Consider the following 12,531-nt stretch of genomic DNA (forward strand, 5'->3'; position numbering starts at 1 on the left):
CAAGAATCAGAGAAATTAATACACCCAGAAGCTGGGATATGAAACCAGATCTGTCTCATCCAAACCCCATTAATTTCCTAGACCTCAAAATGCATCTTCTTAACCTGCACCCTTCACCTCTTATTGAGCTTTGACTAATCCCAAGAAAAGAGTACTTTGCTTTAATGTACTTATTACCAGAGAAACTAGGTCACGATGTAAAAATTAACTTTATTTCTGAGTGTGCTGTTAACAAATATTCTCTGAGGTTATGAAAACTTACTCCAAAATGCTTATCCTCAGACACAATTAGGAAATATACTATTTTTTAAAGGTTGATTAAATTATCAGACGAAGATTAAGTACATCTTTATGGTGACACATGAGGCAGCCATAAAAAAAGATGAAGGTAGATTTCTATAACTAATTTAGAAATAACAGCAAGGTAATTATGCTTTTCAAGTGTTTTCCTCTTTGTTTAAGGGTTCCTTCCTCTGTACATATGTAGTACTGCCCAATCTGCTTCAGAAAGGGAGAGCGAAGGCAACAATAGTACAAGCACACACACACACACACACACACCACTCTCTCTCTCTCTCTCTCTCTCTCTCTCTCTCTCTCTCTCTCTCTCTCTCTCTCCCCCCACAGACTCTCTGGACACACTGCCTCCTGTTCTGACACAAGGGCACTTTTACTTTATGACTTGGTGTAATGCCGGATGATCACTCAGGTGATTAGAAAAGAACAACTCAAATTTATGCCTGCAATTACCAAAGTACTTCAATATGTCATCTGACAGAAAGCAGAACTTGGTAATAGGGAGTTTCCGTCGTGGTTCAGTGGGTTAAGAACACGACTAGTATCCATGAGGATGCAGGTTCAATCCCTGGCCTCCCTCGGTGGGTTAACGATACATCATTGCCACAAGATGTGGTATAGGTCGAAGACCCAGCTTGGATCTGGCGATGCTGTGGCATAGGCCAGCAACTTGTCTTTATTCAACCCCTAGCCTAGGAACTTCCACATGCCATGGGAGTGGCCCTTTAAAAAAGAAAAGAGGAAAAAAAAAAAAAAAATTGGTAATAAAAAGTCCTTCACCCTGAGTTCCCATCTTGGCTCACTGGCAACAAATCTAATTAGCATCCTTGAGGATCCAGGTTCGATCCCCGGCCTCACTCAGTGGGTTGTGGATCCAGTGTTGCCCTGAACTGTGGTGTAGGTTGCAGACAGGGCTCAGATCTGACATTGCTGTGGTGTAGGCCTACAGCTACTATTAGACCTGTAGCCTGGGAACCTCCATATGCCACAGGTATGGCCCTAAAAAGACAAAAGAAAAAGGAGAAGAAGAAAAAAAAGTCCTCCACTTGACTCTTAGCCATTTTTCTAAATTTAATTTCACATGATTGAAATAACTACCATGATTTAATATACCTAAACAGTGCTACCCCACATAATGCACTTTTACTTGTGACAAGAATTTTTAGAAGTTACACTAGTGTCTGCAATATGTAAAATTGTTTCTTAAATCTGAAAAGAATGGCAATCGACTAAATTCACCTGGAGAGCAACATCTCCCAACAGAAGATCAAACTAGCCATGATTTAATTCATCAAACATAATTGGATAACCTAACCCCCAAAGATTCTTCTGGTAAAAACTGAAATCTAGTAAACAGGAGTTCCCGTCGTGGCGCAGTGGTTAACGAATCCAACTAGGAACCATGATGTTGCGGGTTCGGTCCCTGCCCTTGCTCAGTGGGTTAAGGATGCAGCGTTGCCGTGAGCTGTGGTGTAGGTTGCAGACGCGGCTCGGATCCTGCGTTGCTGTGGCTCTGGTGTAGGCCAGTGGCTACAGCTCCGACTGGACCCCTAGCCTGGGAATCTCCATATGCCGCAGGAGCGGCCCAAGGAATAGCAAAAAGACAAAAAAAAAAAATAAAAAATGAAATCTAGTAAACAATGAGTTTAGATTCTGGATAAATCCCCTCCCCTCTAGTTAAAACTCCAGCAATCTGGGCCACAAAACATCTGAAGAACTTATTAAAAAAACCCTGCTCAACTGCTAAGTAAACCTAGGTGTAATCAAAAAGCTAAGTTAAAGGAAGTTTAGGGAGTTCCTGTCCGGGCTCAGTGGTTAACAAATCAAACTAGGAACCATGAGGTTGCAGGTTCAATCCCCGGCCTTGCTCAGTGAGTTGAGGATCTGGCATTGCCATGAGCTCTGGTGTAGGTAGTAGACACAGCTCAGATTCATCTATGGCTTCGATTTGACCCCTAGCCTGGGAACCTCTATATGCCAAGGGTGCAGTCCTAAAAAGAAAAAAAAAAAATTTAAAACAGAAGTTTATCAGTTAAATGAACATAAAACAAAATGGATAAGCCTGATGGGTATGGACTATCTGCAGTAAGTGCTAAACTCTAAAATAGCAGTAAATCATCTAATGGAATATAATCCATGATTACGTCACATAAAATCTGAGATAAATATACAGGCTTTAGGATATGGAAATTCAACAAGGACTTCCAGATAAAAATGATGTTCTAAAATGCCATTTACTTTCAGTGCTCCCTGAAACACCATTAGACTACAGCACGGGGATCTTTCTTTCTTAAGGATATAAAATCATAACGATGGCTAAAAAGAAAAGAGAGGGAACGACAACCACAAATATTTTAGAAGCTTAAAGGTAGATGAGACACAGGAAAACTCAATTCTCAATTGACAAAGGAACCTAGATTTACTACACTCACAAAACTATCCCCACACATCTAGATAGAAACTGGGGTATCAGAAGAGAACGGATTAAAAGTCTATTGAAGAGGCAGTTAAAGAAGCTCCCTGGTGGCTCCAGTGTTGTCACTGCTGTGGCTCTGGTTACTGCTGTGCGGAGGGCTTGATCCCTGGCAAGGGAACTTCCAAGGTTAAAATTCTCAGTGCCCCTTCTAGACACTCTACCTCCCCCGTCTGCCCACAAAAGAAGACACAGGCTTCTCTGAGGACATAGAACCTAAAGCCTCTGCACTGGGAGATGCAAAGCAGAGAGAGGAGTGAGGGTCGTACATGGAGGTATAGAGAAGTCAATGTTTCCATATAGAAGGAGAGACCCCCAAGCCCTCCTCTCTACACCTCTGGGAAGTGACAGCCAGATCTGCATTTTCCAGGTAAGAGAATGCAAGATCCATTATCTGCGTTAGGACCTGCAGAAGGAGGAGATGTCACAGTGCCGTGGATAGAGATCTTAGATGTGGCTTCCAAAAATAGAAGGGGAAAAAAATGCCTAAGAAAAATGACTTTGGACAAATGCTACACTGATAGATATGCAAGTCCTTCAAATTTTCAAAGAAAAATAATTTCAGACAATTATATCAAGGGAAAACTACCCACCAAGTGTAGTAACCTTTAGCCAATGACTCTCACCTCCTCTCTATGCCTCAGTTTCCCTTCACCTATACAGTCAATATGGGAGCAATACTGACCTCTCAGGTTGTTGTGTAGATTAAATGAATTAGTATCTATACACTTAGAAAACTACAGCCCAAGAGAAACATTAAGTGAATGTCCAAATGAGCTCTACAGTGACGACCATCATCACGTCTCAGGAACAACTCACTCCTACCCTGCACCTAAAATCCCAAATTCCATGCACAGGTGACATGCATACGCAAATACAACAGTTGAGAACCATCCTCTTACCATGCTTAATAAAAAGGTACAGCAACAAAAATGCCACCGAGTTGCAAATAGAAGATCTGAAAAACAGCTAACGTACAACTTCTGACAAGCTGAGGGGAGCAACCTGAGTCCTGAAATCACATTCAGCTCTGCCAAGCTTTCTAGTCAAAACTGTAAAACTGAAATGACAAGATGAGAGGCGGGCTGGGAGCAAATGTCAGCGATCTGAGGAGGAAGAATTCTGGCACCGTCTCACCCTGCTTAAGCAGCACCAAGCACAAAAACTTAGTATTTTACTGCAGGTTCTGCCACTCTCAAAATGGGGGCACTTCTGCTATATCCACGTCTGTGCTATAAAGGTGAATAAGAATTAATAAGAAGCGAAGACAAAGACAAACATCATATGATATCACCTACATGTGGATGCTAATAAATAATGATACCAAAAAAAAAAAAAAAAAAAAGAACTAGTAAGAAGCATCAGGAGTTCCCAATGTGGCTCAGTGGTTAACGAATCCATTAGGAACCATGAGGTTGAGGGTTCAATCCCTGGCCTCACTCAGTGGGTTAATAATCTGGCATTGCTGTGAGCTGTGGTGCAGATCACAGACTCAGTTCGAATCTGGTGTTGCAGTGGCTGTGGTGTAGGCTGGCAGCTATAGCTCCGCTTAGACCCCTAGCCTGGGAACCTCCATATGCTGTGGGTGCAGCCCTAGAAAAGGCAAAAAGACAAGAAAAATAAAAATAAAAATAAGAAGCATCAAGAGAAAAACTCATCTCCCTTTGGCTGCTCATGTGACCTTCATTTCATATCACACAATCTGTCTACCCCTCGGGGGTCCCATCTACTCTCACATTTGTGCCCCCACTGTGCACTAAGAGTGTAAGGGTTACAAACTGGGAGGCAGGAAGGATGGATGGATGGGCTTGGGACCCAGAGATCCAAAGCCACATCCCAGGGTGACCCTTTACCCGCACTTCCTAGTTGTGTGGCAAGTAAATGAGAACATTCTCAGTGAGATGTGTCCTGAGAGACAGGCTCGCAAGTACCACTCATATGACAACTACTATGACGAGTATCACCAAGGGCTCTTGATAAAAAAGCGCTAGTGGGAAAGAAGGGAAGTGGTTCAAAATGAGGTGATCAAGTAAGAAATAAGGAATTTATTAGGAGTGGAAATAAGAATTCTGAGGATCAATGGTGCATTAACAACTAAGAAATGCAAACATGAGTCAACAGATTAGATTCACCATGGACATTCCAACCTCTCTGGGTGCAATTTTTCTCAAGGTGGAGTGAAAAAGAAATGACTGAGGGGGGATTTATATACAAGGCTTTGAGAAGGAGACACTGACTTTCAGACTGCTAACCATGTGTCATGTATGAGGACTCCCCATCATAAAATTATTACACACACACACACACACACACACACAACAAGTGAGCACTCATTAAAATAAAATAAATACCTAAACAAATATATGAGGATTTGGAAGTTTTATTAAGAGTTATATAGTACCCAGTAGCTAGTCAAATAAATGTCTTAAGAAACTAAACTAGGAGTTCCCGTCGTGGCACAGTGGTTAACGAATCCATTAGGAACCATGAGGTTGCGGGTTCGATCCCTGGCCTTGCTCAGTAGGTTAAGGATCTGGCGTTGCTGTGAGCTGTGGTGTAGGTTGCAGACATGGCTTGGATCCTGTATTGCTGAAGCTCTGGCATAGGCTGGCAGCTACAGCTCCGATTAGACCCCTAGCCTGGCAAACTCCATATGCTGCGGTAGCAGCCCAAGAAATGGCAAAAAGATAAAAAAAGAAAGAAACTAAACTAGAAAGGGCCTTAAGAAGAAGAAATGTGCAAATACTGTCCTCAAACTCTTCATATTTGGACAAAGATACAGATGTGGGAAATAACTGAAATTATTCTCCAAGCTCAGAAAGCCTTTCACTGTAGCAAAGTGACAAAGTTTCTTCTCTAAAATATGGAAAATATCCTATTTCATTAATTATTTTCTGCAAGGAGAGAAAAGGTGTGAGAGGCACTGGGCTAAGAGGCCAAACAAACTAAGAGTTGGAAAGGGTAACATAAGCATTGAGGTCATTACAGTTTAGAATACCAGTTACTCCACCACAGCTGCCCTTCATGCCTGATCTCTGAGTGTAAAACATTTAACAAAATATTCATGAGGGAGTTCCCGTCGTGGCGCAGTGGTTAACGAATCCGACTAGGAACCTTGAGGTTGCGGGTTCAGTCCCTGGCCTTGCTCAGTGGGTTAAGGATCCGGCCTTGCCATGAGCTGTGGTGTAGGTTGCAGACGCGGCTCGGATCCCGAGTTGCTGTGGCTCTGGAGTAGGCTGATGGCTGTAGCTCCGATTTGACCCCTAACCTGGGAACCTCCATATGCCGTGGGAAGTGGCCCTAGAAAAGGCCAAAAGACAAAAAAAATATGACATGCTGAAGTAAGACTAACAGAAGTTTTACACTTTGGCTTACCATGTGGGCACAGAATGTCTTCATTAAAATTTAATTCTTCCTCCTCTTCTTTTCTTTCTTCTTTTGATTCATCTAATCAAAAGAAATACAGATAAAAACTACTCTAGCTATTGTATTTAAAGTTCAAAGTAGCAAAGATACTACGCTACACAATTTTGAACACAGAAAACTTTAAAACATTTTAAAAATTAGACCCAAATGATTTCTTCACAATTCCGCTAAAAAGTTTCGTCAAAAGGATAGAAAAATTTCTGAATGGCAGTTTAAAAGATTTATATTATGCAAAAAAAGTGCATATTTTCAAATAAAAAAACAATTTACATATCTTTCCATTCATTCTAGTCAAGGTATAACACTGCGTCATAACCAGGTTAATCATCTACACGCACATCGCATTGACCCCTAGCCTGGAAACTTCCACAGGCCGTGGAGGCCTCCCTGAAAAGGAAAAACAAAAAACAAAAAACAACTTTTAGCTGGAATACAACTAGAAGTAATTTTGCTTGGGATTAACTCAAGCCCAAAGCAGGCTACATTATCAGGAACGCCTCTTGCGAATTGCTGAGCATCGTGTTGCTCACGTCCAACAACTTAAAAACCTTTTATTTCTTTGCAGACATTCTTGAAAGCTTCAGGTGTCGAAAAATTATCCTTGAAACTAAAACAACTTTCCTAAAAACAAATGCTGACACTTCTGAGTCACAACCGTCTACATAGAGGTTTTAAATATTACCTTTATTCAAGGTGTTGCCATTCATTTTTCCATTGCTTTGGTCTGCTTCAGCATCTTGCTCATCTAGCTGTTCAAGAGCCAGCTGGCGCCAACTGCGCAAAGAGGATTTTCCCACCCAAAATCCATCACTGCTGTGGAGAGAGGGAATGTGAAGTTACGCAAGTGACATTTCCTATTGTCCTTCTCCTCTTGTTGCTAGTAGTGGCCACAAATAATGAGAACTAAAATGCTTACTATCTGCTGCTGTGCACACAATTTCTTAACCCATTTCTTCCCTCCATATCAAACTGAAGGTATAGAAAATATTTTGTTTCCATCCTAAATCTGGCATTGTCACTGCTGTGCCTAGGTTCAGTTCCTGGTGTGGGAAGTTCCACTGCCATGGACTGGGCCAAAAATAATAATTTAATCCAATCACACCAATCAAGAGTCCACTTGCTTCATTGGAATACTACCTGGAACAACATATAGTTGTGCCTTCAATATATGCACTTACATATGTATACATCCATGTCTATACAGAAAGAGGGCATTGGTAGCCTGTTTGTGGAATGTCCAAAAATGGTAAATCTGATTGATCTTTGAGAAATACAGTTCAAGTTAAACCAGACAAAATATAACGCCACCTGAATCCAAAGGCACTCTGCAGGGGGGGGATAGACAAACCCCAAGTAGTCTCAATGTTTTGGACAAGGGTGCAGAACTGGGTACCATTTGTTAACACACTTACTTTACCCTCTCTGAAGATGAGAGAGCGCGCATTGCTGTAAGCTGCGCTGTGGGTCATAGATGTAGCTCGGATCCCCACGCTGCTCTGGCTGTGGTGTAGGCTAGCTAACAGCCGTAGCTCCAACCCCTAACCCCTAACCTAACCTAACCCGGGAACCTCCATATGCTGTGGGTACGGCCCTAAAAAAGACAAAATAAGGGGGGGGGGGCGAAAGAGGTTCCCCCAGGCCTGCTAGAATAGTTTTCCAACATCAGCATTTCACAATTCCAAGTCAGAACACAGGTTATTACTCCCTTGGTTTGTTAAGACCTCATACCTACGTCTCTGCTTCCACCTTTCTGTTGGATGGAATACTGCCACAAAGGCTGTGACTCAGCTTTATCTTTGCCACAGTGGTGATTGCTGCAAAATTTAATCTGAAGTTGCCATCCACTTTAAAACTTTTCTTTCTCCCAAAGATCCCAATTCTCTGTTCTCCATAAATAAGCTATTTAGTTTTCTACCTTATCCATCAACATTTTCTGTGTGACATACCCCTTTACTGTTGCTTTAAGCAGATTATTTACAGTTTTATAATCTTCGTTTAGTTGGTTCTTCAGCCGCAACACACGACAGCGTTCTACCACACATTCCTTACACAGGGCTTTCACTGAGACAGAGAGAACAAAAGGGAAGAGGTTGGCTTCACGTACAGACTTCCTGCTAAGAAAATGTTTTTAACACTTCTAAGAGAAAGTCATACATTTTGACAATATAGCCAATTGGTCTACATCCTCAATGATTTTGCTACCATAAATATCAAGACAGCAAGAGTATTACTCTGTATAAAGAAGGAACAACAGGATACAAACTCATACAATGTATCTAAAACTATCTATGCCACAAAGTATAATGTTTTACAAGACCACAATCAAATAAGTGAGGTTAATTCATCTGACAACTGGTAATGTTAATTGTTTAAGAGCTTCCTGTGGGTATCAACCAGGCCAATATTTTGAAGCGATTTCTATAAAGTAACAAAATACCGCTAGATGCCATTCTCAAATGTATCCTATTTTGTCCGTTTTCTGGGGGGGCGGTGTGTGTGGCAGGGGAACAACAAAACTGAAAAACCATTCTTTCTTTCCTAACATTATAAATATACCATGTATAAAGCTGTGTATTAATTCTAGTTGATTTAGCAAGTCCTTTTTGAAAGTGCAGTCTGGGTCAAATGATCATCAAGACGCTATGATGAAGACTTCATGCATTGCTCTTTCTTAAGCAGGCATCTGGAATTACCAGTTAGTCTTGGTCCTCCTCCATATCTACTGTAGAAAATGTCAGCTGCGTATTCAGATATTCTCTTCATAATCGATATTTTATCAGGATGGAGCTTGTCGTGGGAACATAGGCAAGCGTGATTATCGATAGGCTTGGTGGGTGTCGATTCATCCAGCCACTTCTGCAGCCACTCAAGAGAGACAAATTCATAGGGCTCTGAAGACGAAAGCAAGGGAAAGAGTCTATGTACTTTTACAGCTTTTGGACTAAATGACATATTCATTTTCCTCAAAAGACAATGCAAGCTCTTTCCAAAGTTAGCAGAATCAGGAGAATCATTGTTGAGGGGAGACGTGGGATGAGGACAGCCCAGAGCTCCATTTAACTACCATTCATCTGAGTTCAAGGAGCTGTGCAGGGAGGAAGGCGTCTGCACGGTGCCCTGTAAGGTTGGCTGGTATTATTAACCACATTCTACAAAAGAGGCTTCCACAGAGACAAGTGTCTTGCTTGACAGCACAGCAGAGCTCTGATCAGGACATCACGGCTTGCTGACTACAAGCAACAGTCGAAGCCGGCTCAAATCACATAAGCTCACCCCCAGCTATGCTTCTATCAGAAATGATTTTCAAAAACATTTGCCACCAATGTGTGATATGACTGAACGTTAAAATGAGAAGTCTAAGTTCTATATTAAAAATGAACCTCATCAGCTATACAAGTCCATTTCAACCACTGACCTTTTCTTCATCCAAGATGAATTAACAACTATTTAATTTCCCCACCCAAATGCGTATCATGATCGCTTCATTACATTTTTATGTATTTCAAGAACTAAAGCTATTTTAAACAACTTCCAGGATGAAGTGCATTAGAAATGAATCATTATCAATTTTGAACCTGCAAAAATTAAGACAGACCAAACACATCAGTATGAGTTTTAATTTGGGAAAACGAGAGACCCAGAGTTCCGTAAAAGCCAAAATTAAAGATTAAAGGGGCCAACTTTGATTACTTACAAAGATCTCCAGTGAGTCCCAGCATAAAACATAGAAGAAAACATACAGAGGTTGAATTTATAAATGTGTATTATGGTACTACTTCTGATGCCATCTGAGGCTTAGACAACTCAACCCAAAGCCCATTCGACCAACTTCACACTTCCCTCAGAGTCACGAATCTAAAAACTAACTTCTATTTTAAGTTTAGTGGAAGACATTTTGATTTTTACAAAAACAAAATTCAGACTTGTTGGATCTCTTATTTGTGCTAAAACTGTACATCATAAACTGCAAGCCTCCCAACTGGTGCAGCTGCAGAGGAAGAACTAGGGACTGTAAGTTGAGACAAAGTCTAATTCAAGTTCTGCCCCCGAGAAATTGAACTTGAGCAAGTCACTTGAACTCTCTATGCTTCAGGTCTTTTATTTGTAAAATGAAGGTAATAATACCTGCCTTCTACCTACTTCGTAGGGTATGGCTAAATCTAAAAGATATACAAAGCATTTGGAGCATTTCTGGAAGAACAGTGTAACAGAAAAGTTAACTGTACATTCATTCAATATATAAAAGTAGAGACCTTAAGACGCAGGACAGATAGCATGGTTGTGGCACTTTACAATACGTAACGGGATGGTTAAATTCAAAATTACTGACAATTTTACTGCGATTTACAATTTAATCTGTCAGGAATAGAGTGCTCTAGGCATTTTAACAAGACAAAATAAACGATCTCTATTCAAGAAAGCAAAATCAAAGTCTTACAATACCTAATCTTTTCCCAAGGAGAGTCACATAGGTTAAAATTTTTAGTAATTCTCAAGAGACTATCGATGAAGGGATAACAGGACATGACAAAAAACAACAGTCAAGAACAATTCACCAGGTCTTCTCTCACTAACAGGTGGGGAGGGGTGGGATGAGGACAACATGTGCTATTGCCAACTGAAAGAATAACTATGAGTCCTGACTCTTTACAAAGGGAGGGAATCCAGGAAAAATACATTCCCTGCCCAGGGGTGTCCACTGGAATTCAAAGCCCATGGTGACCGTCACAATGATGACCCGACAGCAACAATGAGACTCAAAGGCAGTTAGTTCAAGACCTTTTCCAATTCCACCCAAGTCCTACAGAAAACTTTATACTGTTTCGGTTTTGAGTAGGTTTAACACAAATTCTATGTAATACATGAAGATGAGAAAAAAAGCACATACAACTTTACAGAAAGAAACCGAAATAGAGCTGAGACAGGATCTAACTTGAAGTAACACCATACTTATTAACTCCCCACTTTTCTAGACTTCAGATGCCAGGTGTAAGTGGCTGGAGAATCCTTGGAAAAAGAGCAACAGTGGTCACAGGGGTCTTTCCACTTTCAATGTAAAGAGTTGTATCAATACCAAGAGCTTCCCCAACTATTGGGATCTAGCACTGGTCTCAATAATTAAGGCAGATTCTGCTTGGGCAAAGTTTCTGCACTAGAGAAAGACCCCTGGCAGGTTCTCAAAGATGTTCTCTACTACTGTGATTCCAAAAGCCTGGATAATCAACTAACGAATGGGAATGTGAACTAATTATCAGTTGGAGATAACAAACTACACAAAGTCTTAGCATCGGATGAAGCAGGAAAGCAATTGTTAAAATAGTCAAAGGGAGACGTATTCTATTAGTTCAAAGTTATATATTTCTTCAATGCTGATTTTTGAACTAGAATTTTCTTTTGGAACGTTACGAAGTTTAGAAAGATCGTGGCATCAACAATATTTGACACAACTTACCTACAGATAATCTGATTATTCAGAGACAATTTATTTCAACTTAAAACAGGCTAAAGGGGCTCAGGTTTATATTCTAGGATAAATGACCCTGCTTTTTAATATGTTCACAAAGAAAGATGAGCTTTAGAAAAAGCATTACAGAAGACTTGACTGGCAGCACAAAAACATGGTCATTGGCTTTGAGATCTGACAATATTTTAGGACATGGACTTTCCACCATGTAAGCTTACTGAAAACGGAAAAAATTTATAAAGCTCATAACTTGTAAAAGTACTGATAACATATATTCATATCTGAAGAACATACGCCCAAGTTCTTCTAGATGGAATGAAAACAGGCAAAAGGATTGCAGTGTTAACTTGACACATAACATTTTTGGACCATCCGGTTTTAAAGAATGATTCAAAACAGCCATTTACTTTACACATAGTAAGTCCCTTTCTCTTATCCAGTGAATATGGGAAACTATGAATAACGATCAGAAAATAGGTTTCTAGGTCCCAACTCCTTTGAATAAATTTAGAGATCTGAATCATGTTCATTTTGAAATCATTTCCAGTAAAATCACAATTGGTCTAATTCTTTAGGATAATTCCCACTCCTGAAACAGAGTGAGAATAACAGGTTACAAAGAAAGGTCAGAATCAAATTAAGATATAGTTTAGAAAAAACTTTTGAGAGATACTCTTACAGATGTAGCAATGCATATTCACCTTTTGCTTAAAATTATATCAGTAATGGAAAACTGAGATATCAAAAAGACAAAAACCACAAGTATAATTATGCTTGAGTATTTATTTTCTAAAATTACTAAAATTGCCTCTTTTTAAAGGAGGAGTTGTGTATGGGAAATTCATGCCTATGAAATGACAGAAAACATTAC

The 12,531-nt window shown here is 40.3% G+C and overlaps 1 protein-coding gene across 5 annotated transcripts in view; it reads right to left on the reverse strand.

Annotated features, from left to right (window-relative positions):
* The window catches only part of USP48 (ubiquitin specific peptidase 48), a 65,314-nt gene that overhangs the window by 20,536 nt on the left and 32,247 nt on the right, over positions 1-12,531 (reverse strand). For 3 of the 5 annotated variants that reach the window (XM_021097700.1, XM_021097701.1, XM_021097704.1), the window contains 4 exons: positions 8,890-9,087; positions 8,143-8,257; positions 6,879-7,009; positions 6,146-6,217 (listed from right to left, as the gene is read on the reverse strand). In XM_021097700.1, coding sequence (XP_020953359.1) covers positions 6,146-6,217; positions 6,879-7,009; positions 8,143-8,257; positions 8,890-9,087 — 516 coding nt within the window. The remainder of the gene's footprint in view (positions 1-6,145; positions 6,218-6,878; positions 7,010-8,142; positions 8,258-8,889; positions 9,088-12,531) is intronic. The other 2 variants (XM_021097702.1, XM_021097703.1) reach the window with 1 other exon arrangement.

The sequence above is a fragment of the Sus scrofa genome, chromosome 6, assembly GCF_000003025.6.
Source record: "Sus scrofa isolate TJ Tabasco breed Duroc chromosome 6, Sscrofa11.1, whole genome shotgun sequence".
Classification (NCBI taxonomy): Eukaryota; Metazoa; Chordata; class Mammalia; order Artiodactyla; family Suidae; genus Sus; species Sus scrofa.